The following is a 22,769-nucleotide window of genomic DNA, read 5'->3' on the forward strand; positions in this document are numbered from 1 at the left end:
CCCACCCCTGACTGTCCCTGCCCTCCTGGAGATTCAAGGGAGCCAAGATACTTCCATTATATCCTGCAGTGTCTGGCGAGGGGCAGCCTGGGAGATGCAACGGAACATGTGTGGGGCGGGGGGAACAAAGTCAGGGTGGGGTCACCGACTGCCCCACTGACCCCATAGCAGGCAATGCCCTTGTCTGCAGTGGGGTGGAGCTGGCCCAGCATTGTTCACGCCCCACGGAGCTTGGCCTTCGTTCAGGATGTGCCAGATGGGGCTCTGGCTGTGTCAGGCCCGGCAGAGAGCTTGAATCCCTACAGCTCTGGATCCCGCAGGGATGCTGGTACCGATAGTGGGTCCACATGGGACTCGTTCGTCCATGGAGGTGGTGCCATCGCACTTCCCCCACTAGGGGGCGCTAGACGCTAACGTTCCCCAGCTCCGCCAGCATCCCCACCAGGGCCTCGCAGCTCCTTCCCTCTGCCCTACACATGGGGAAACTGAGGCACAGAAAGAGGCAGCAGCGTCACGCCACGGCAGAGCAGGGAGCAGCCTCCAGGCCCTGGCTCTAACCACTAGACTCGGCTGTATTCCACTCCCCAGTTGTAGCTACAGCTGAAAGCCAGCCCCCCCGCTGCAGCTCTGGGCTGTGAGCTCCCACTGGTGAGCACACCAATGCCCCCTGCCACTCGGCAGGCATGTGGGTGAGTGCGCTGAAGGGGGGAGGCAGAGCTCAGCGCCAGCCCTGGGCTCCCCTCTGCTGGGGAGAGGCAGGGGACAGCAAAGGGGGGTGTCCGTGGCTCCATGGCCTGCTTTCCGCCTCCTCCTCCACTGACAGGCTGCGCTGGGGGGGTGGCTTCTCTCCGGGACACCCCCCCACACACACACACTGGGAAAGAGGCACCCGTTGTAACCAGGAAGCAGCTGGCCTTGGTGGATTCTCCATCACTTGGAGCCTCTGCCTCTGGATGGGATGCCTCTGTCTGGGAGAGCCACTGCAACTCAACCAGCAGATAGGGGCTGGATGCAGCTCCGGCCCCCTCCCCATCGTGAGAGCCAGGCACAGACCGGCTCAGCCGAACGCCTGTGCTGGCCCCCGCTGAGGCTAGGAACTGTGGGGAACAACAGGCCACGAGCCCCTGGCTGCTGTGTCAGAGGAAGCCCCACCCTGCACGACCTGGCATTGGCACCGTCGGAAGCCAGGATGCTGGGCTGGGACCTTTGGTCTGCCCGGGTCTGCCCCCTCTTCTGCTCTCTGGCTGTGGAGGAGGCTGGGCCGAGCAGGAGCCGCTGACCTTGCGAAAGTGCTGGAGGGGTGGCTGCTTCCCCTTGCAGGCTCTCCAGAGGTGGCTGAACAGCTGCCGGCAGTGACACCCCGGCAGAGGAACTCTGCTAGCCGTGATAGCTTAGCCACGTCCCCTGGCCAGGAGGAAGTGCTGACGCCAGGTGCCTGGAACTGCTAACTTGCCTAAGGATGAGGCAATTGGTGGGAGGGTGGTGACCTCCCCCGGGCCGGTCCATGCCCCAGAGAGCAGCAAGGACGGGTGTAAGTGACACCTGCGGGGTGCAGGGCGAGGAGCCCTGTGCAGATGGAGGGGCAGCTGGCGTGTCTCCTCCCCGGGCGGGAGCGGGGGTGGGGGGAACCAACGCTGAGATCTGCAGTTTATTTATAACCAGAGGGCGGCGGGTGACTAAGTGTGACGGCGCGTTGGGGTTCCCCCACCTCCTGCACCCCCGTAGTGGCACGAACAGACTCCACCAGCCAGTAGAACAGAGGGAGTTTATTGCTTCCCCAGGATACAGCACAGATGTCATCTGGTTCCAGGGAAGGCCTAGGATGCCTCAGCCCCCCTTGAGCTGGGGGAGACTGGGCCCCTAAATCCCAGCCCCTTGCTTAGGCTGCCTCCTCCATGCTCCCAGACAGCAACTAAAACTCTCCTCCAGCCCTGCCCCCAGCCAGGTGCTGGTCTCCGCCCGCCTCCCTTTGTCTCTCCCTGGGGGGCTGAGCCTGGGTGTCTGGGTTAATCCACATTTGGGAGAGTCAGTGAGACTCTCCCATCGCAACGCAGGGGGACCCGGGTCACAGAGCAGGCAGCTCCCCCCCACGCCGCACTGAGATACCGAAAGGCTTGTTGTTCAGGTGACGGAAGGGTCCTTTGATGAGCACGAAAACATGGTCAGGTCCTCCGCTTCCACAGGAGGGAACGGCGGCGCGCCAGCGTCTGCACTGAGACCAGGGCCGTGCAACTGGTTCATAAATGACTTTGCAAAAGAGGTGACCAGTGAGTGGCAGCGTCTGCAGCTGATACGAAGCGATTCAAACCCGCGATGTCCCAAGCTGACCGCAGAGTGTTGCAAAGGGGTCTCACCACACTGGCTGATTGGGCAACACAAGGGCCGGTGGGATTCAGCGTTGCTAAAGGCAGAGTCAGGCGCATGGGAAATACAACCCCGGATCCCCCCAAACCGACGGGGCCTGAATTAGCTGTTCCCGCCCAAGAAAGATCAAGGAATCGCTGAGGATAGTTCCCTGAGAACATCTGCTCGCCCGGCCGTAGCAGCATCCTGGGATCCTTAGGAAAGGAACAGATACAGAGAAGAGATCGCAGGGCCTCTAGGGAAAGTCAGGGCTCGCCCACGTCTTGAACACTGCGCGCAGAGCTGGACTCCCCGTCTAAAAACGATCTTGGGTTTGGCAAAGGCACAGAAAGGGCAGGAGGGGTGAGGAACAGCTTCCCTAGGGGGAGAGATTAAGACGACTGGGACTTTCCAGCTTGGCACAGAAATGGCTAAGGGGGGGGGGGGGGGGTTGTTAGAGATCTAGAAAATCAGGACTGGTGTGGAAAAATAGAGTAAGGAAATCAGAGAACTCTAGAACTGGACGGGCCCTCGAGAAGTCATCGAGTCCAGTCCCCGGCCCTCCCAGCAGGAGCAAGTGCAATCTAGACCATCCCTGACAGGTGTCTGTCTAACCTGCTCTTAAATATCCCCAGTGCTGGAGATTCCACAACCCTCCTAGGCAATTGATTCCAGTGTTTAAACCCCCTGATTGGAAGTTTTTCCTAATGTCCAACCCAACTCTCTCTTGCTGCAATCCAAGCCCATTGCTTCTTGTCCTATCCTCAGAGGCCAAGGAGAACAATTTTTCTCCCAGTGTTATTTACTCCATCACTAATGTAACACAAGGTCACCCAATGACATTTATAGGCAGCAGATTTAAAACAAACACAAGAAATTAATTCATCATCATCAACCTGTGGAACTCTTTGCCAGGGGGTGGTGGAAAGGCCCAAACTGTAAGGCTACGTCTGCACGTCAGGCTTGTTACGCAGGAACAGCTGTGCTTGTGCAAAAACTTGCAGAGTGTCAACACTTTGCGCAAGTAAATTTACAGTCCAGTGTCGCAAAACAGGGCTTCTTCTGGAAGAGTTATTCCTCTCCCCGTGAGGAATAAGCCCTCTTGCACAAGAGCTCTTCCACAAGAGGGCAGTGTAGACAGGCAACGTGAATTTCTCGTGCAAGAAACCCCTATGGCTAAAATGGCCATCAGAGCTTTCTTGCACAAGAGAGTGTCCACACTGCCATGGACGCTCTTGCATTAAAGCACATGGCAGTGTGGACGCTCTCTTGTGCAAGACCGTTTGCACAAGAACTCTTGCACAAAACAATTCTTGCACAAGAAGCCTGCAGTGTAGACGTAGCCTAAGAGAGTTCCAATAAGACTGAAGTAAGTTCAAGGAGGACAGGTCCATGTGTGACGGCGCGTTGGGGGTCCCCCGTCTCCTGCACCCCGAAATGGCACAAACAGACCGCACCAGCCGGTGGAATAGAGGAAGTTTATTGCCTCTCCAGGATACAGCACAGCACAGATGGAATCTGGTCACAGAGCTGGGCTAGGATGCCTCAGGCCCCCTTGAGATGGGGGAGACTGGGCCCCTAAACTCCAGTCCCTGTCCCTAGGCTGTCTCCTCCATACTCCCAGACAGCAACTAACCAACCCTCTTCCAGCCCTGCCCCCCCAGCCAGAGCAGCATCCACCTTCCTTTGTTCCTCTCCATGGGGGGTGTCTGGCCATACCGGTTGAGAGGTCCCTTTGCATAATGACTCATCCTGTTTTGCTGGGCCGTGGTACCAACTGCAGCCAGTGGGGGTTACCCCAGAGCCAGCAGCATAGAAACCAGCCAGGTACCCCCACTACGTCACACCATGGATGGCTATGAGCCAGGCTGGGCAGGGAGGTGTCCCTTGCTCTGTCTGTCGGGGACTGGGCAACACGGGATGGTTCCCTGTTCTGTTCACCTCCTCGGGGACACCCGGCGGTGGCCACTACTGGCAGCCAGGGCTGGAGGGACCCAGTATGGCATGTCTGATGCTCTTCGATAGAACCCAGCTGCCCCCCGCGGTAACGCACTAGACCTCACGGCCTCCCGGGAGTCCCGGCAGTCTCTCTCCCCGCAGAGCTAGTAACAAAGTCAAACCGTTCTTTGCAATCTGACCGACCAGCGTCCTTGACTGAGATGTCAGAACATGTTAGGAGCAGAGACCAATGGCTCGAATATTGACGGAATTGTCTTTCTTTTATGTAGGGAGCAGTCACAGGGCTCCTAGCTAGGCTTGGCAAGTGCCTTAGTAGCCCTTGGGAAGAGGTGATGTGTGTGGGGGGGAGGGTGGAAAAGGCCCCCCCCCCCCCGATTTGCTGCTTGTCTTGTATTGAGCATGCTCAGTAACACTGCCAGATCACTGGCTTCACTCCCCCCCTTCCCCCGCTGTTGCAGCATGCACAGGTCCCCACCCCGAAATGGTGCCCTTGCTGGCCTTCCCACCCTGCCCCTTTCCTCGTGCGCCGGCGAGTGACTACAGGGGAGTCACTGTGCAGGGGGGGGGGGACTTTCGTTGCCCAGCAACTGCATCCGACGGGTTCTGCTGGCTCCCCCAACTTTCACACGCCGTGAGCCAGCACCTGTGGCAAAGGGAGGCGGCCAAGGAATTGGGGAGTTTCTTACACCCCCAGGCTCCCACGCAGATCAACACCGCGCGCTCCCCCTTGCTTTAAACCCCATAGCAGGGCTGACTTGCAGCCCAGTCGCTGCCTCGGTTTCCCTCCCATCAGGCCTCCGACAACCCCTGCCCTGGAGCATCCCTTGTTTGCCCTCTGCTCCCCTTGTGTGGAAAGCCTGGAGCTGCCCTGGCGTGACACACACGCAGGAAGGAAGGGAGTGAAAATCCCCACCGGGAAGGAAGTGAGGCCGTGACGGAAGCGCCGTCCCTTGAGCAATCTAGCCAAGGAGCAAGGCAGGCATTTCTCTGCCCGGGGAATTCACAGGCATCGGGAAAGTGGGCAGGGAGCCTCCGATTGCCTCTACGGAACGAACCTGCCATGCCCCCATGCCCAGTATCTATTCACAAGGGCCAGGCCTGCGATCCACCCGGAACTTGGTGCAACACTATTGACTCACAGTGACTAGGGTGGCAGGATTACCTAATGGTTAGGGTGTGTGCCTAGGGCTTTGGAGACTTGGCTTCTAGTCCCAGTGTGATCTTGGGCATGTCTTTCAGCCAGCAACGTCCCCAACTCCAGTGGGTTTGCCACCAGCCCTGTGCTCAGACAATGTGGCTGCTGCCTTCTGAGGTTCCCCCACTAGCCCAGTTCTTAGTGATTCCACTGGGTACGGGGAACCTCAGGGCTGCACTTCCCCCCACACCAGGTCTAGGGCGCAGCCCCTGGCCTAGCCTGTCAGAGCCCTGATGATCCCAGTGGAATCTGAACAGCTCTGTCTTTAAGGCCTGGAGACACCAAGGGCCAGACCCCACCCCCCTCAATTTACTGGCTTTTTACAGCCCCACCTGAAGCTTAGCCAGGTTGTTTGCAGTTAGGGTGACCTGTCCTCAAAGGGAGCAAAACCCCTACTGCTAAGTGCAGCTCCACCGCCTGTCAGTCAGACAACGAGAAAACATTTTGTTCCCCAGCCTCCACGACTCACGTGCACAACCCGCCCAAACCGGTCACTTGGGCACAGCAAGTTGGGCGGCTGATCAGGTAGGCAAAGTAGGCGTGTCTATGCAAATGCAGTCTGCTCCCGCAGCCTCCCCCTCCCCAGTTCTGTACGTGCTGGCAGGGGAGCGCTCGTTCAGAGCTGGTATACGGCTGGGGGCGCTGAGTTGCTGGCGCCAGCAAGAGCTGGCCTGGGTGTGCCCAAGCCTGGAGCAGCCGCGCTCAGCATGCCAGCCTCCCGCGGCTGAGGCCGTGGCCCAGGGCGCGTGGTCTCGCCAGCCTCCATGGCTGAGCTCCAGGAGGACGGGAACAGGGTGAAGGAGCAGCAGTAAAGGCTGAGCAAGGGTGCCAGGCCTGCCCTGCGGCTGCCATGCCCAAGGGCGCCCCGTGCAGGCAGTGGCTCTAGGGAGGGCCACACAGGGCACTAGGCGAGCTGTGACGCGCAGGCGGGATTAACCGGGCAGAGCTGTCCAGTGCTCCCCGCTCTTGCCTCTAAATCCTCCAGGCGAGGATGCAGCTCGGAGCAGCCCCAAAGCCCTCGGGCCCATCCAGCTGATCCCAGCTCCTCGAACGCAGGGCCAGGCGCTGCGGTGGTGTAACCAGCCCTGCCTCAGGGCCAGCACAACCCCTTCCCCCTCCCCCAGCGTCGCTCCACCAGCTGGACTTTTCAGCACCGAGCCGGGCGCCTGGCGAACTTACAGCAGCTTTGCAACCTCCCGGCAGAGCGAAGGGGTTGCCGGCCAGGGAACGTGGCCTCCGATGCAGGGCCCGTGCGGTGAGCAGGGATGAGGAGGGCGCGATGGGGGCAGATCCCCCAGCAGAACAGGCCTGGCAGCATGCCTAGGGGTTAGAGCGACTATGGACCTAACCAAGTGAGTTATAAGATCAAGAACACATATTCCTGCGCATCCAGAAATATAATCTATGCTATCATGTGCCGAAAATGTCCGTCTGCTATGTACATTGGACAAACATCTCAGACACTTCGCCAAAGGATCAATGCCCACAAAACAGATATCAGACAAGATCACAAAGAGAAAACAGTTTCTTGTCATTTCAACCAGAAAGGACACAGTCTCAATGACCTGCTAACCTGCATCCTACTTCAGAAGACATTCAAATCTGCACTTGAAAGGGAATCCTCTGAACTGGCATTCATGCTAAAATTCGACACCCTCCGCACCGGACTTAACAAAGACCCCAACTATCTAACCCATTACAAAGATAGCTTCCCCAATTATCACCTCTAATACTATTAACTCACAGACATCTCCCCTTCCCCACCTCTAATATCATTAACTCACTGGCATTCACCTTCCTTCCCCCCCCCCCCCCCCACATCCCCCTTCTGTTCTGCAATGTGATTTGTCCTTTTCATGTGTGTTCATTTTTTTAATTGTATCCTTTGGTATATATGGCTGTGACTGTTTTCTTCCATTATTTGATCTGAGGAAGTGGGTCTGGCCCCACGAAAGCTCATCATCTAATAAACCATCTTGTTAGTCTTTAAAGTGCTACATTGTCCTGCATTTTGCTTGAGATAACTTAACCAACTAAACAATGGGCACTTAGAGAAGGTGCAAATGGTTCTTATCAGCTCCCTGTAACTTGAACATTCTAATTCACTTTTTTCCCTTCCTTCCCCTGCCCTTCCCTCTTGGGTCTGGACTTTTAATGCTCCAGTCATCTGAAGAGGCAGCTCATGACCCACCCACATGTTGTGCCAGTCTCTAAGGTGCGGCAGGACCAGCCATTGGTTTTGAAGTTTTTCCCGTTACAGACTCACTCGGCTCCCCCCGGAGCTTGAGATAACTAGGTCACTAGAGCGGCTTGACCGGTGGCGCGGGTGTTGCTCTTGCTCTCTAGCTCGGGGCACTTGCACGGTGGGTTTCGGTCGGTGAGTCACGCAGGACGTGCTGCGGGCCAGTGTGCAACCTGTGGCTTGCGGGTCCAGAGAGCTGGGGCTACATTCACCCTCGGATGCCCGCGTATCCTGCCCCCAGTGATACCGGGCCCCCAGGTTCCCATGCGTCATGGCTCAGGCCCAGCTCAGGTTCCAAACCAAGCACTTCCTGCAAAGACTCCCCCAGCCGCCTGCTTCCTGAGCTCGCTGGCGAGCTGCAAACCCACAAGCCATTGTGCCCGGCGAGCGCTTCCCTGTTCTGCGAGTGAAGTCACAGTGTGTGACCACAGCTACAGCCTCCCCCGGAGCCTGCGGATCTGCCCTACCCTGGCACATGGACGGGCAGAGAGACACAAGGCCCCTTTCCTCTGCTGAGATGGAGGCCCCATGGCCCCTTGCTGAAGGGGACCTGGGTCCCGACACAGTTAAATGCGCTTTTCCCCTCCCCTCTCGGGCCCGTCCGAACGGGGGTGTTTGGAGCCTCATGGAGCCCCGCTGATGCAATCCCTTCGGTGCGTCTACACGGGGGGTCCCCGCCCCAGCTTCCTTCCGAATGCTCCCTGCCCCGTGCTCTGCAGCGGGTGCAAATCTGCCAACTCCGGGGTCAGCTCAGTCCGGCTCCCGGCAAAGTCAATAGCAAACCCGCCCGGGGTGCCTGTCGGGGCGGCAGACGATGGCCGAGCTTGTCGCAGCGACGGCCCGGGTTAGGGCAGGGGCCTGCTGCGAGGGAGGCTGGCAAGGGGTCAGGATGGCTCCAGCAGGAGCGCTTTGATCCCTGGAAATCCAAGAGAGGCCCCCAGAACGTGCCAGCAGGGAGGGGCGCAAAAGCCCAGGGCAAGCAGGCAGGGAGGAAATGAGAAAGGCCCAGAAGGGCTCACACCCAGCAAGGGACAGGAGCCTCTGGAAAGACACGGGCAGCAAGAGGAAGACAGAGGAGAGCGCGGGCCCTCTGCTCGGCAGGGAAGGAGAGCTGGGAGCAGAGGACGTCCGAAAGGCGGGACTGCCGACTTTCTAGGGCGTCACAGAACAGACACAGCCCCGCTCACGTTAACACGGGGAAGGAACAAGCCCTAAGGGGGGGAAGCGGGTCAAAGACTCTGGGTACGTCTAGACAGCGGCGCTATCAGGGGATACGCCCCGCACCCCGAAACAGCGTTCTCCGCGTCTTAGCAACAAGCCTGTTATTTCCAGGTATATCCAGAGTAACGGGCTCGCTAGTCCAACGTCCCGGCGACCCTCGGTAATCCGCAGGGATGCAGGGCCTGGCGGCACAGCGTCTCTCTCCAAAGAAGCCAGGCCCGTGGTCACTAGGCAGGAGGTCGGGAGCTGCTGGTGGATCTCGGCACCTCTGGCAGGGGATCCCGACTGGTTTGGCCAAGCGGCTGTCAAGTGCCGGTCGTCCCCCCCCCCCCCCCCCCCCGCTACTGTGCATCTCCTGCCCTTCGCCTTGGAGCTGCCCCTCAGGCACGAAGGAGGCGGGGCCAGGGTGTTTGGGTTGGGGGTAGATCTTGGATTGCATTTAAATTCAAAAAGCGATCTCCCGTTTCGAGCTCCGCGGCGCTGTGCACACGCCCCCTGTGCCGGCAAGCCAGACCCATTCTGCTCAGCAGGGCCCGCGGGAAGGCTCCCGGGCTGCAGCCGCTGCCGAGCCGTCGCAAGGGCCGTGGGGAGCTGCGGGAGGAGGAAGGAGGTGTCAGAGCGGGGGACGGGCAAACAGCATCGGCCTTGAAAGGGCTCAAGCAATTACAGACCAGGCAGCCTCATTTTGTCCCTGGAAAGGTTCAGCAACCCGCTCCTAAGCCCCGCGGCGTCCCACCGGGGCCAGTCCCGGCACTAGGCGGTTCCATTAGTGACGCGCCCACGGGCGCCCGGCCTGGGCCTGTAACGTGCCCGTGAGGCCAAGCGGGGGGCTTGCGAGCACCTTGGAAGAGGCCTCGCCCTGCACAACTGCTCGGGACAGCGGGGACGGGCTCTGCAGCCGGCCAGGTGCAATTCTCCAAAGCCGGGTGCACAGAACCTGACTGAGAAGGGGGAATCACGTGCAGCCCCGGGGAGCTGGCTAGGTGGTCTGCACTGCAGGGCAGGGAGGAGGTCGTCCCGCCCCCAGCCAAGGGACCAGCCTGAATCAGGCGCCTCTCCCCAGCCCCAAGGCAGCCACAGCCCAGACAGCGCAGCCTGGGACAACCCCTCCCCTGATGCAGCTGGAGTGGCCTGGCCCCAGAGCCCCCATGCACTGGCCTGGCCCTGGGACCCCCCTCATCCCCCAACCCCACCCCAGAGCCTGCACCCAAACCCTCTCCCCAGGCCTGAGTCCCCTCACACACTCAGAGCCCCTCCGCCCCGCCTGCAGCACATGCCTTGTCTTATGTGCACAAATATGAAGGTGCCGTGTCGCACGTCCCCTCCATGTCACGTCCCCCGCATGTCGCACGTCCCCTCTGTGTCACATGTCCCCCCGTGCCGCACGTCCCCTCTATGTCACATATCCCCCTCCGTGTTACATGTCCCCCCGTGCCGCACGTCCCCTCTATATCACATATCCCCCTCCATGTCACATGTCCCCCCGTGTTGCACGTCCCCTCCGTGTCACACATCCCCTCCATACTGGTGCACATGGGAAAATTCAGTCCCAGGGTAGGGAAAATTTGCGGGCACACTGAAACATGCGATGTGCTGCAGGTGTATAGAGGGCCACTCCCCTGCTGGGTGTGTGAGCGGGAGTCGTGTGTTAGACCCGGGTCCCCCTTATCTGGCCTTGGTGAGTCATGAGCTCAGGCCCGAGTCTGGGCCTGTGTCTGGGCAAAGCTGGGGCAAACTGGAGCAAGTCCAGAGGAGAGCAACGCCACCGGCCCAAGGGCGGGAGGACGAGCTGTGCGCAGGCAGCTTACAAGTGGCCATGGTTAGCTTTGGGAAAAGCGCACGGGACTGTGAGGGGAGTGTGTGGGGGAGGGTGTGGGGGGGTGTCTGGGTGGGAGGGGGCGAGGGGGTGCCAATAACAGGTTCCCAGGTGTTCTGGGCTGTTCCGGAGAGGGCAGGATCCCTTGTTCTCCCCGTGTGCTCAAGGCAGGATGAGGCACAAGGGGCTTAACCCCCCTTTGAAGGGGGCGCGGCGTGAACCCCCCAACCTGCCGTTCCTACGCTCCCCTCCTGCTGCAGCACGAGGGGAGCATGTGGAAGAGGCACAGCAAGCATGGAGGCCACTGAGACAGTGTGGCCACTGAGACAGTGGGTGGAGCATGGGCGGGGCATTGGGGGGAACAGTGGGAAGGGGGCGGGATCATGGGCCAGATCTGAACCCCACTCCCACCTCAAGATTCTGCTGATCCTTGCAGGTGAGCCAGGGCCGGGCCAGGCTCGGAGCAGGAGGGCGAGGCGCCGGCAGGCAGGGGGCTGGTCCTTGCGCTCTGTCCAGGCTGTACAGCCCCGAGCCTGGGACCCGCTGAGCTGCAGTGCTGGGGGGGCCGGTCCTTCGGGCACTGGCGGGGGTGGCCACCGTGCTGGCAGCAGTTGCGCGAGGCTCGCGGGGGAGCCCCAGCCCCAGCCCCAGCCGCGGGCAGGATGTGCAGTCACAGCAGAACGGGAGGGGAAGCCGCTGAGACTTGCTCACGCGTCTCTAGGCAGACGTGCCACAGGCAGCAATGCAGGAAATTCAGAGCAACCGTCCTTAGTCGGGGCTGGGGCAGCGTCAGGGCGGATGACAGGGATCCTTCTCGCTTCCTGCTGCCTCCACCGCCGCCCCGGGCAGGAGCCGTGTTCCACTCACCCTATGTCATCTCGCTAGTTCTCTGCCACGCCCGTGAGCCCGGAGACACGGTGCTCAGCAGGCCACGTGCCGCTGCCACGCCCTCAAGCCAGGCAGAGTGGTGTCCAGAGACATGGCGCTCAGCAGGCCACGTGCCGCTGCCACGCCCTCGAGCCAGGCAGAGCGGTGTCCAGAGACATGGCGCTCAGCAGGCCACGTGCCGCTGCCAAGCCCTCGAGCCAGGCAGAGCGGTGTCCAGAGACATGGCGCTCAGCAGGCCACGTGCCGCTGTCACGCCCTCGAGCCAGGCAGAGCGGTGTCCAGAGACATGGCGCTCAGCAGGCCACGTGCCGCTGCCAAGCCCTCGAGCCAGGCAGAGCGGTGTCCAGAGACATGGCGCTCAGCAGGCCACGTGCCGCTGCCACCCCCACGAGCCAGGCAGAGCGGTGTCCAGAGACATGGCGCTCAGCAGGCCACGTGCCGCTGCCACGCCCTCGAGCCAGGCCAGAGCGGTGTCCAGAGACATGGCGCTCAGCAGGCCACGTGCCGCTGCCACGCCCTCGAGCCAGGCAGAGCGGTGTCCAGAGACAAAGCGCTCAGCAGGCCACGTGCCGCTGCCACGCACTCGAGCCAGGCCAGAGCGGTGTCCAGAGACATGGCGCTCAGCAGGCCACGTGCCGCTGCCACGCCCTCGAGCCAGGCAGAGCGGTGTCCAGAGACATGGCGCTCAGCAGGCCACGTGCCGCTGCCACGCCCTCGAGCCAGGCAGAGCGGTGTCCAGAGACAAAGCGCTCAGCAGGCCATGTGCCGCTGCCACCCCCACGAGCCAGGCCAGAGCGGTGTCCAGAGACATGGCGCTCAGCAGGCCATGTGCCATGCCTGCAAGCCAGGCCAGAGCGGTGTCCAGAGACACGGCTCTTACCAGGCCACGTGCCACTGCCATACCCATAAGCCAGGACAGAGCAGTGTCCAGAGACACAGCTCTCACCAGGCCACATGCTGCTGCAACACCCACAAGCCAGGCCAGAGTGGTGCCCAGAGCGGTGTCCAGGCAGAGCGGTGTCCCTCCCTCCCTTTCTTCCTCCCTCCCTCTTTTTCTTTCTTTCTTTCTTTCTTTCTTTCTTTCTTTCTTTCTTTCTTTCTTTCTTTCTTTCTTTCTTTCTTTCTTTCTTTCCCTTTAGATTTCAGATTCTAAAGGGCTGGCAATAGTGTGATTTTGGGGGTAAGATCTGAGCTGTCGATTGCCCTGGATGTGTGGCTGGTCCTTTGGGATCGGAAGAACCTGTTATTAAATGAAACTGGTTTTAAAGAACCTCTCATTTGTAACCCTCGGTTTCCTGGTGGTGGTCTAGGGGCAGAAATATGGCAGGAAAGTGCTTTCAGCCCCCGTGGGAGTCCCGAGAGCGATGCGGACGGTTACTTTCGCTGCTGGTTGGGTGTATCTCATGGGGCAACAACCTCCAGGCTTGGGGTGTGTCTGCATCATTCGTCTGCCCTGCCTGGTGCTCACAGGTCTACGGTGCCGGCACCACCACGGGCGCTGCCACGCGGGAGGGGCTGAGTCGGGAGGGAACCAGGCGAGGGTCTGGCGATAGGCAAGTTGCCAAACGTGAAAACGGGTCCAACCAGTTTCTCTGTCGCCATTGCAGGGCCTGTGGACAGAGCAGAGCGCTGTGGGTGAGCGTGCCCCAGGGCAGTGCGGGGGGGAGGCCGAGCGCCCCGTGCTGAGGAGTGTCCGAGCAGCAGGGCCTCCTCTCCAGCCCTCCCCCGGCAGCAGCAGCCGGCCTGTCCCGTGCTCCTTGCTGGGGCGGGTGCATCTCCTCTGGGGATTGGCACGGAGGGGCTGGGACGGGCGCTCTCCAGGGGTCGCCCCCTGCCTCAGATCCCCCGGCAGGACGGGGAAGGAGGCGTCGCCTGGTCTACGGTGCCGGCACCACCACGGACGCTGCCACGCGGGAGGGGCTGAGTCGGGAGGGAACCAGGCGAGGGGACGAGCACCAGGCTGCTGTGGCTGGGCCGGGGGGCAGGCTGCCAGCGAATGCCGGACGCTCTGGACCAGGCCTCGGAGCAGGGACCCTGGATCTAGCCTGCAGCACCCGAGAGCAGAGGGGCGTGTGAACAGACCTCCCGGGCGCCCTGGGCAGCGGCTGCGTCTCGCCCGGCGGGGCCTGCAGGGGCGTCTCCGGGAAGAGTCCCCCCCTCCCCCCGGCTCTTTCCCGCTCCTCCGCCGGCTGGGCGGGAGCTGCTGCTCCGGGGATTGCTGCTGTCTGGGTCCAGGCACGCTCAGGTCCCGCCCTGCTGATGATCCCGGGCGTGGCCACCCTGCCCAGGGCCCCCGGATAAATAGCTGGGCGATCCCCGCCGCCGACTCAGCCGCTGACAGAGGGAGCCGCTCCCGATTCCCAACAGGTACGGCTGGCGCAGGGCTGCTGCCGGGATCATTCCCCCCATGCCGGCCTCCGGGCACTAGCCATACCCAGGGCGGCTTTGGCCCGGCCCCGAGCTTGCTGGGGCGGGCGCGTGTGGGGTCGTGTGCAGGAGCAGTGGTCAGGGCCACGCCGCTCGGCGCCGCCCAGGGCCGAAGAGCTGACGCCCGGTGTGAGGCGGACAGAGCCAGACGGGGGCGTGTAAACGACACGCCTGCCATGGGACCTCCCCAGCCAGCGGCTCTGGGGGCAGGCGCCCGGGGAGTCTGCCACGAGGTGGGCGGCATGTGCAGGAGGCGGCTGCGCTGCAGACGGGGCGGTGGCGAGGAACGCGGCCCCTCGAGACGTGTTGCAGCGCTGGGGAGGGGGGGGTGCCCCTGGGCTGGGGGGGGTGCCCCCGGCTGGGGCTCGGCGCCGGCAGAACCAGACTTGGCGGGGAGCCGGGGCGAGGGGCGAAGAAATAAAGGAAATTCTGGCTGCTAAGTTCCAGAACCGGGCAGATGCCCCCGATGAGGAGCGAGCCGAGCGGGGCCGTGGGCTGGGCGGCGGCAGGGGCTGCCGGTCTCAGACGGGGCAGGGCGACGAGGGGAGAAATCTCACCGCGCCTTGTTCTCTCCCCAGGAGCCCCGCGGGCCCCGTCTCCACGCACCCGGGACAGGTCTGCGCTCGCGGCCCCGCGCCCGGCCAGCCCCAGCCAGAGCCGGGCAGTGGATATGCAGAGCACTGGGCCGCAGCGGGGCCCAAAGGGGCACGACCCCCAGTGGGAACCAGCCCGGCCACCAAGACCGGGGCTGTTGCCTGCTCCCCACAGGGCCCGTCCTGGGCAGGGCAGCCGGGGCGGGAGGGCCGCTGGCCCGTGGGGTGCAGGCGGGTCAGCAAATCGACCCCTTCCCCGGACTGACTCACTGGCCCTGCCCTGGGTTTGTTCCATCCCCTGGCGCCGCCTGGCTGGAGAAACCCCCTCGCCCAGCACGTCCCGCCGGCAGCCAACGGCTCCGGGAGGCCTGGCTCCCCTCGGAGGGCGGCTGGGGAGACGCTCGGCCCCGGCAGCCAGCCTGGAGCCCCTCGGCCGAGTGCCAGGGCCAGCATCTCCCATCCCGCCCCTCCCCCCGGCAGCCAGCCTGGAGCCCCTCGGCCGAGTGCCAGGGCCAGCATCTCCCATCCCGCCCCTCCCCCCGGCAGCCAGCCTGGAGCCCCTCGGCCGAGTGCCAGGGCCAGCATCTCCCATCCCGCCCCTCCCCCCGGCGCCAGCCTGGAGCCCCTCGGCCGAGTGCCAGGGCCAGCATCTCCCATCCCGCCCCTGCCCCCGGCAGCCAGCCTGGAGCCCCTTGGCCGAGTGCCAGGGCCAGCATCTCCCATCCCGCCCCTCCCCCCGGCGCCAGCCTGGAGCCCTTCGGCTGAGTGCCAGGGCCAGCATCTCCCATCCCGCCCCTCCCCCCGGCGCCAGCCTGGAGCCCCTCGGCCGAGTGCCAGGGCCAGCATCTCCCATCCCGCCCCTCCCCCCGGCGCCAGCCTGGAGCCCCTCGGCCGAGTGCCAGGGCCAGCATCTCCCCGGGCAGCATGACCAGTGGCTGGTCCGGGCCCCTCCTGCTGCTGCGTTCAGGGGCTGGCAGCCCCCTTGGTGACTCCTGGGGATCTGCCCCAGAGCTGGGCCCTGGGGAAAGGGGGGCGGGGAATGAGCCCTGATTGGCTTGGATCTCCGTGAGCAGCCAATCAGGTTGCTCGGCAGGTGGGGCTCATCCCCCATTCTACACCCCAGGCCATGTGCTGCTGGCTGTCCGGACCCCAGGGGCAGGGCCAAAGGGGCTCCCCGCACAGGGCCAGCCAGCCTGAGCACCCGTGTCCTTCTGTTCTTCCCAGCTGCCCCGCTGCCCCCAGGACACGACCGGCACCGGGCCCCCATCCACAGCATGGCATCCCAGGCAGCCGCAGGGCCGGGCGGCCGGCCCATCGGGCCCCAGGGGAAACGGGACAGAGCTATGGAGGATTTGTTCAACACCTTCGCTAAGACAGGTGGGTATCTGCTCCCCCCCCGGTTCCCACCCCCTCTTCTCGGAGCAGCCCTGGGGGGCGTGGCAGGGTCAGACGTGGGCCTTGCACCTCTAGGGGCTGGAACGGGGGTGGGGTGGTCTGGACCCACTGGCTTCCAGTGCTGTCCATCAGATCCAGGGCTTCGGGGCCTTGAATGGCTCTCTGCACCCTGGGGACACTGGTCCAGCCGCCTGCTTGCACCCCCGTTTACCGCAGCGTCTCCGAGACCAAATGTGGCCTTGGCCGGGATCGTGTGCCGTCTAAAGCGCCCCTCCGGGATGTGGCGGGGCCTCTGGCCGTATCTCTGGAGGACTCCAGTCCCCGTGAGGCCAGGGCAGGACCCTTCCGGGGCGCGGGCTCTCGTCGAAAGGGAGAGGCGGTTTCTCGGGGTCCAGTCCGTATCCTCGGCGCTCTGCCCAGGGGCCCAGCAGCAGGACTCACACGGGGTGGGCTAGAGGGGAAAGCTAAGGGGGAGGAGCGAAAAGACCCTGACAAAGCGGATTCCCAGTGCTCCCGGAGGGGGCGGGGGTCGTGCAAGGAGCTCTGGGGCTGACGGACGTCCTGAGGGGCGGCCTCCCGCTGGAGCCTGCATTTCCCCTTTGCCTTTGCCCGTCGCCAGAGGATGGGGAGAGCACTATATTGAAAATCCCCGCGCCGTTCGACTTCACCCTGCGCGACACCAGCCAGAAGGTCGTCCGCCTGAAGAACAACAGTCTCGTGGCTGAAGCCTCTAACCACAACCCTGGTGAGCTCCGCCCACCCTCTCGTCCCCCGCTCCGCCCGCCCGCCCTCTTGTCCCCCGCTCCGCCCGCCCTCTCGTCCCCCGCTCCACCCGCCCTCTCGTCCCCCGCTCCGCCCGCCCGCCCTCTCGTCCCCCGCTCCGCCCGCCCGCCCTCTTGTCCCCCGCTCCACCCGCCCTCTCGTCCCCCGCTCCGCCCGCCCGCTCTCTCGTCCCCTGCTCCGCCCGCCCACTCTCTCATCCCCCGCTCCGCTCACCCGCCCTCTCGTCCCCCACTCCACCCACCCTCTCGTCCTCCGCTCCGCCCGCCCTCTCGTCCCCCGCTCCACTCCGCCCGCCCACTCTCTCGTCCCCTGCTCCGCTCCACCCACCCTCTCGTCCCCCGCTCCGCCCGCCCGCCCTCTCGTCCCCTGCTCCGCTCCACCCACCCTCTCGTCCCCCGCTCCGCCCGCCCGCCCTCTCGTCCCCCGCTCCGCTCCTCCCGCCCACTCTCTCGTCCCCCGCTCCGCCCACCCGCCCTCTCGTCCCTTGCTCCGCTACGCCCACCCACCCACACTCTCATCCCCTGCTCCACCCACGCAGCTCTCGTCCCCTGCTCCGCTCCACCCGCCCACCCTCTCGTCCCCCGCTCCGCCCGCCCACCCTCTCGTCCCCCGCTCCACCCGCCCACTCTCTCTTCCCCTGCTCCGCCCGCCACCGCACCCTCTCGTCCCCCGCTCCGCCTGCCCGCCCTCGCACCCTCTCATCCCCAGCTCCGCCCGCCCGCCCTTGCACCCTCTCGTCCCCCGCTCCCTCTGCCCACCCACCTGCTGTCTCATCCCCCGCTCTGCCCGCCCTCTCATCCACCACTCTGCCCGTCCACTCTCTTGTGTCCCACTCCACCTGCCCACCCTCTCGTTCCCTGCTCTGCCAGCCTGCTCCGCCTGCCCTCTTGTCCACCACTCCCCCTGCCCGCCCTTGTGTCCCCTGCTTCGCCTGCTCACTCCACCCACCTGCCCTCTCGTCCCACACTCCTGCCACCTGGCGGGCTGCCTTCCCCCACCGAGGCCCAGTGGGACTGAGGCCACATGGCCTTTCCGGGCGGTGCCTGGCCAGGAGGAAGTCATCTGCCCAAGGGCAGGGCCCAAGGGAGGGCAGATGGGGGTGCCAGGGAGAGGCTGGAGAGGATGCCGAGGCAGGGTTTTGCTGCCGAGCTAGAGGAGAGACCTGTGGGGTGGGAGGGCCCAGCGGGGGGGCACAGTGAGCGCTGGCCGGAGCCTGGAGGCAGAGCTGGGACGGGGAGGGCCAGGGCAGTGGCTTCTGGGCCGCCAAGGTGGTTGCTCTCTGGGGGGCTTAGTGCTGCCCCTCCCTGCCTGGTGCCCCTGCGGGCAGCCAAGAGCCCTGAGCCCCTCGTGTCTCCCCTCAGAGAAGCTCAGCGTGGTGCCCAACCAGTTCGTGACGGACAAACAATACCCCATCATCCTGGGCGTGCAGGAAGGGAAACTCTGCCTGTCGTGCAACCCGTCGGCCCAGCCCATGCTGCAGCTGGAGGTGAGCGTCCTCAGCAGGGAGCTACCATGGGCGGCGGGGGGGCAGAATTTGTACCTCCCTCTTGGGACTGGATCCCGACGTGGCCAGAGCCGTGGCCGTGGGCTGCTCCGGTCCTGCTGTTGCAGGCTCCTTGGGGTCAGAGGCTGAGTGGGCTGGATGGGGGCTTGAATCCAGGCCCCCAGAAGGGGCAGGGCTGGGAGTGAGATTCCCCCAGCCAGCCCTCAGTGCCACCCGGACTGCATCCCGCGTGGCTCCGGCAGCGACTGGAAGGGTCTGGATGCTGCTCTTTTAAATTGCAGGGGCCCTTTGTGGCCCCTCTGCCCCGTCGGCGGCCCTGGGTGAGGCCAGAAAGGCTGCAGTTTGCGTGGCTAGAACTTTGTGCTGCTAACCTGGACTCCAGAAGGGGGGAGCTATTGAGGAAACATTTGCAGCGTGAAGTTCGGTTAACGGAGCTGGAAAGGGAAACCGAGGCAGCAGGCGGGCACAAAGCCATGTTACCAGTGGGCTTTGTTGCCGTGGCTGTTTGGGGGAGGGATCGACGATCCCCCACAGACTCCTGCCAGCAGGGAGACTGATGATGTGTTTATAACACCACACTCAGCCAATCAGCAAGCGGTGCCAGTCACCTGTGGCTTTGGTGGCCAATCGCAGGCAGCGAGCCACGCGCAGGTAAGCCCCAATGGGCTGACACGGGTGACCTCGCCGCGCCTGAGAGGCGCTAGCCACGGGGGCTGGTGCAGAGCTCCAAAGGGCCATGCGCCCGGGGAAGGTGGTTCCCAGCGTCCCGCAGCAGCTCCCTCCTGTCTCTTCCCCGCGCAGGAGAAGGAAATCATGGCCTTGGTGGAGGACAAGGAGCAAGCCGCCCGCTTCACGTTCCACAACACGCCCACCGGCAGCACCCACCGCTTCGAGTCGGCCGCCAACCCCGGCTGGTTCCTCTGCACCTCCCAGAAGAACAGCGAACCCCTCAGCGTCACCAACCAGCCGGGCGCGGCGCAGATCACCGAGTTCTACTTTCAAAGGCTTCAGACCTAATAGCCACCTGCCGGGGAGACGCCCTGGGAGTGCGCAGGACGAGAAACGGCGCCCAGGGCCCCCTCTTCCCAAACACTGCTGCCTGCTTCTCTTTAGCGCTTGAAATTAAAATCACCTTAACTTTCTGCTGGGAGACTGGTGACTCGAACTTGCGGTGTCATGACATTGCCAGCCCCAAGGGAGCAAATCCAGAGCTGTTGAGAGGGATGGGCTATTCAGCCCGGCTGGGTTATTGTCTTGTTCATTAACCTCCACTTGACACAAACACCCGACGCACAGTTGGGAACAAAGCGCTCACTGTTAAAGATCTAGCAGAGGATCCCAGCCAGACCCCACTGCAAACTCCAGAGCAGAGCTGATTGGGGCAGGTGTTGCACTGGGAGCTTGTGCTCAGCTGAGGATCCCCCCTCCCCCAGCAAAAAATCTTTTTCAGCTTCCCAGGACCGAGCCTCCCTCCTTGAAGATGGCGGGCGTCCTTTGTTCCCAGATGGATCCGGTTACACTTAAAACACATTGCTTGGTTGTGCCCAGTTTACCAAGCGATCCGGATCTCTCTCCCCGTGCCCTGTGCTCTTCATTCAATGCCACTCTCCCAAAAACGTCCTGCCTGCCGGGGGGGAAGCACGGGAGTAAATTGCCTGGGGGGTTGTGGAATCTCCATCCCGGGAGACATTTCAGAGCAGGCTGGACAGACGCTGTCAGGGGTGAGCTCGACAGTGCTGGGATGGCCGGGACTGGCCTTGATGACTCCCCAGGGCCGTGCCAGTTCTAGTGTTGGAGGATTCTCTGAATGTTTGGGTCACCTGCAAATCAAATGCTCAGGGATGCGTCTCTGGTTTCCTCCAAGCCTCTGCTACGAATGTTAAATGATTTCTGCCCCCTCCCTCTGGCGTTTTCTGAAATGTGACCCCACCAGCCTTCGGCTGAGAGCCACGTACCGGGCAGGAGCCACGTGCTCCAGTAAAGAGTCGATTTGCCGGTGGCTTGTTACATTCATGACGGACGGGGCCGGACATGCCAGGCATTATCCCCTGAACCCCTAAACCGGCCCCTGGATCGTTTAATGCCACGTTCATCGGGGGCCGTGGGCATCTCGCTTCTAGAACCCTGCCCAACGCCTCCCCAGGCAGGCCCTGCTGAGGCCCGCTGGCTAGGAGCGGGCTGCGGGGCTGGATTGCAGGCGCTGGCGGCAGGGGCGGCCCGTCCATAGAGGCGATCTAGGCGGTCGCCTAGGGCACCAAGTTAAATGGGGCGCCAGATGGGGCGCAATGTCACTGAGGGGTTTGGGGGCGGGGGTGCCGATTGCCTGGTTTGCCTCGGGCGCCAGTTGCTGGCAGCTAGTCCAGGGCGGCCCCTGGTTGGCGGCTTTTCTCCGGGCTGCTTCAGAAACTCTGCATTCGGGTCCCAGTCTCGGCTTGGCCTTTTCTCACCAGCGTCCCGCTTAGCAGGTATCCCTGCGCCGCCGCACAGGCCCTGTGACGAGCGACTTCCTTGGCGGGGTTTCCCCTCCGCTTGGAAATTCGGGCTGCGGGGAGAAAGAGGAAATCCAGGCTTTGTGACTCAGAACTCCACGCCAGCCACTCTGCGTTGGCCGACCGGGTCAGGGAGCTGCGGGTTATGGGGAGCCGGGCGTAAGGAGGGGCCGGGGGGAGCGCGGGCTCTCTCGCGGGGGAAGGGGGCGTGCAGGATCCTCCACAGGGAGCTCTCTGAGCGGGGGGGCCTGGCTCAGCGGTTGCAGAACCGGCTGCTGGGGGGAGCAAAGGCAGAGACTCTTCAGACAAGGGGGGGCCGGGAGAGGGGGTCCCAGGGCCTGAGCTCCAGCCCAAGCAGGAACCTCTGCACAGCTGTTTGCAGCCCCGTCGTGGGAGCCTGAGTCTGAAGAGCTGAGCTCAGAGGCTTGGGGCCAGGGGTCTCTATTTGCAGCATAGACTTGGCTCTGTGACCCACGGCTCCTCGCTAGCCCTCCTGCCCCCCACAGACACGCGGGAGTGTGACCGGACATGGCCCCGCCCACAGACACGCGGGAGTGTGACCGGACATGGCTCCGCCCACAGACACGCGGGAGTGTGACCGCACATGGCCCCGCCCACAGACACGCAGGAGTGTGACCGCACATGGCCCCGCCCACAGACACGCGGGAGTGTGACCGCACATGGCCCCGCCCACAGACACGCGGGAGTGTGACCGCACATGACCCCGCCCACAGACACGCGGGAGCACGGACCGGACATCGCCTCGCCCACAGACACGCAGGAGTGTGACCGGACATGGCCTCGCCCACGGACACACGGGAGTGTGACCGGACATGGCTCCGCCCACAGACACGCGGGAGTGTGACCGCACATGGCCCCGCCCACAGACACGCGGGAGTGTGACCGGACATGGCTCCGCCCACAGACACGCGGGAGTGTGACCGCACATGGCCCCGCCCACAGACACGCAGGAGTGTGACCGCACATGGCCCCGCCCACAGACACGCGGGAGTGTGACCGCACATGGCCCCGCCCACAGACACGCGGGAGTGTGACCGCACATGACCCCGCCCACAGACACGCGGGAGCACGGACCGGACATCGCCTCGCCCACAGACACGCAGGAGTGTGACCGGACATGGCCTCGCCCACGGACACACGGGAGCACGGACTGGACATGGCCCCGCCCACAGACACACAGGAGTGTGACCGGACATCGCCTCGCCCACGGACACGCGGGAGCATGGACCGGACATCGCCTCGCCCACGGACACGCGGGAGCACGGACCGGACATCGCCTCGCCCACGGACACACGGGAGCACGGACTGGACATGGCCCCGCCCACAGACACGCAGGAGTGTGACCGGACATGGCCCCGCCCATGGACACGCAGGAGTGTGACCGGACATGGCCTCGCCCACGGACACACGGGAGTGTGACCGGACATGGCTCCGCCCACAGACACGCGGGAGTGTGACCGCACATGGCCCCGCCCACAGACACGCGGGAGTGTGACCGGACATGGCTCCGCCCACAGACACGCGGGAGTGTGACCGCACATGGCCCCGCCCACAGACACGCAGGAGTGTGACCGCACATGGCCCCGCCCACAGACACGCGGGAGTGTGACCGCACATGGCCCCGCCCACAGACACGCGGGAGTGTGACCGCACATGACCCCGCCCACAGACACGCGGGAGCACGGACCGGACATCGCCTCGCCCACAGACACGCAGGAGTGTGACCGGACATGGCCTCGCCCACGGACACACGGGAGCACGGACTGGACATGGCCCCGCCCACAGACACACAGGAGTGTGACCGGACATCGCCTCGCCCACGGACACGCGGGAGCATGGACCGGACATCGCCTCGCCCACGGACACGCGGGAGCACGGACCGGACATCGCCTC

At 63.7% G+C, this 22,769-nt stretch overlaps 1 protein-coding gene across 2 annotated transcripts; it reads left to right on the plus strand.

Moving 5' to 3' along the window:
* Nucleotides 1–13,345: 13,345 nt before the first annotated feature.
* On the plus strand, nucleotides 13,346–19,508 carry LOC102448715 (interleukin-36 receptor antagonist protein-like). 2 transcript variants are annotated; one of them, XM_075910776.1, is made up of 6 exons: nucleotides 13,346–14,031; nucleotides 14,670–14,706; nucleotides 15,909–16,061; nucleotides 16,699–16,824; nucleotides 18,224–18,348; nucleotides 19,168–19,508. In XM_075910776.1, the coding sequence occupies exons 3-6, from the start codon at nucleotides 15,959–15,961 to the stop codon at nucleotides 19,381–19,383; spliced, it is 570 nt and encodes a 189-aa protein (XP_075766891.1). In that variant the 5' UTR covers nucleotides 13,346–14,031; nucleotides 14,670–14,706; nucleotides 15,909–15,958; the 3' UTR covers nucleotides 19,384–19,508. The 2 variants fall into 2 exon arrangements, with proteins under 2 accessions (XP_075766891.1, XP_075766890.1); XM_075910775.1 differs by lacking the exon at nucleotides 14,670–14,706 and having other exon boundaries at nucleotides 13,349–14,031.
* The last annotated feature ends 3,261 nt before the right edge of the window (nucleotides 19,509–22,769 follow it).

Source organism: Pelodiscus sinensis, chromosome 28, assembly GCF_049634645.1.
Source record: "Pelodiscus sinensis isolate JC-2024 chromosome 28, ASM4963464v1, whole genome shotgun sequence".
NCBI classification, from domain to species: Eukaryota; Metazoa; Chordata; order Testudines; family Trionychidae; genus Pelodiscus; species Pelodiscus sinensis.

Excerpts from the sequence above, each read along its gene's own strand:
- LOC102448715 (XM_075910776.1), top strand. The coding sequence starts at position 15,959 with ATGGCATCCCAGGCAGCCGCAGGGCCGGGCGGCCGGCCCATCGGGCCC. Across the intron at positions 16,825-18,223 it reads AGCCTCTAACCACAACCCTG|AGAAGCTCAGCGTGGTGCCC; the intron begins GTGAGCTCCGCC and ends GTCTCCCCTCAG. Across the intron at positions 18,349-19,167 it reads AGCCCATGCTGCAGCTGGAG|GAGAAGGAAATCATGGCCTT; the intron begins GTGAGCGTCCTC and ends TTCCCCGCGCAG.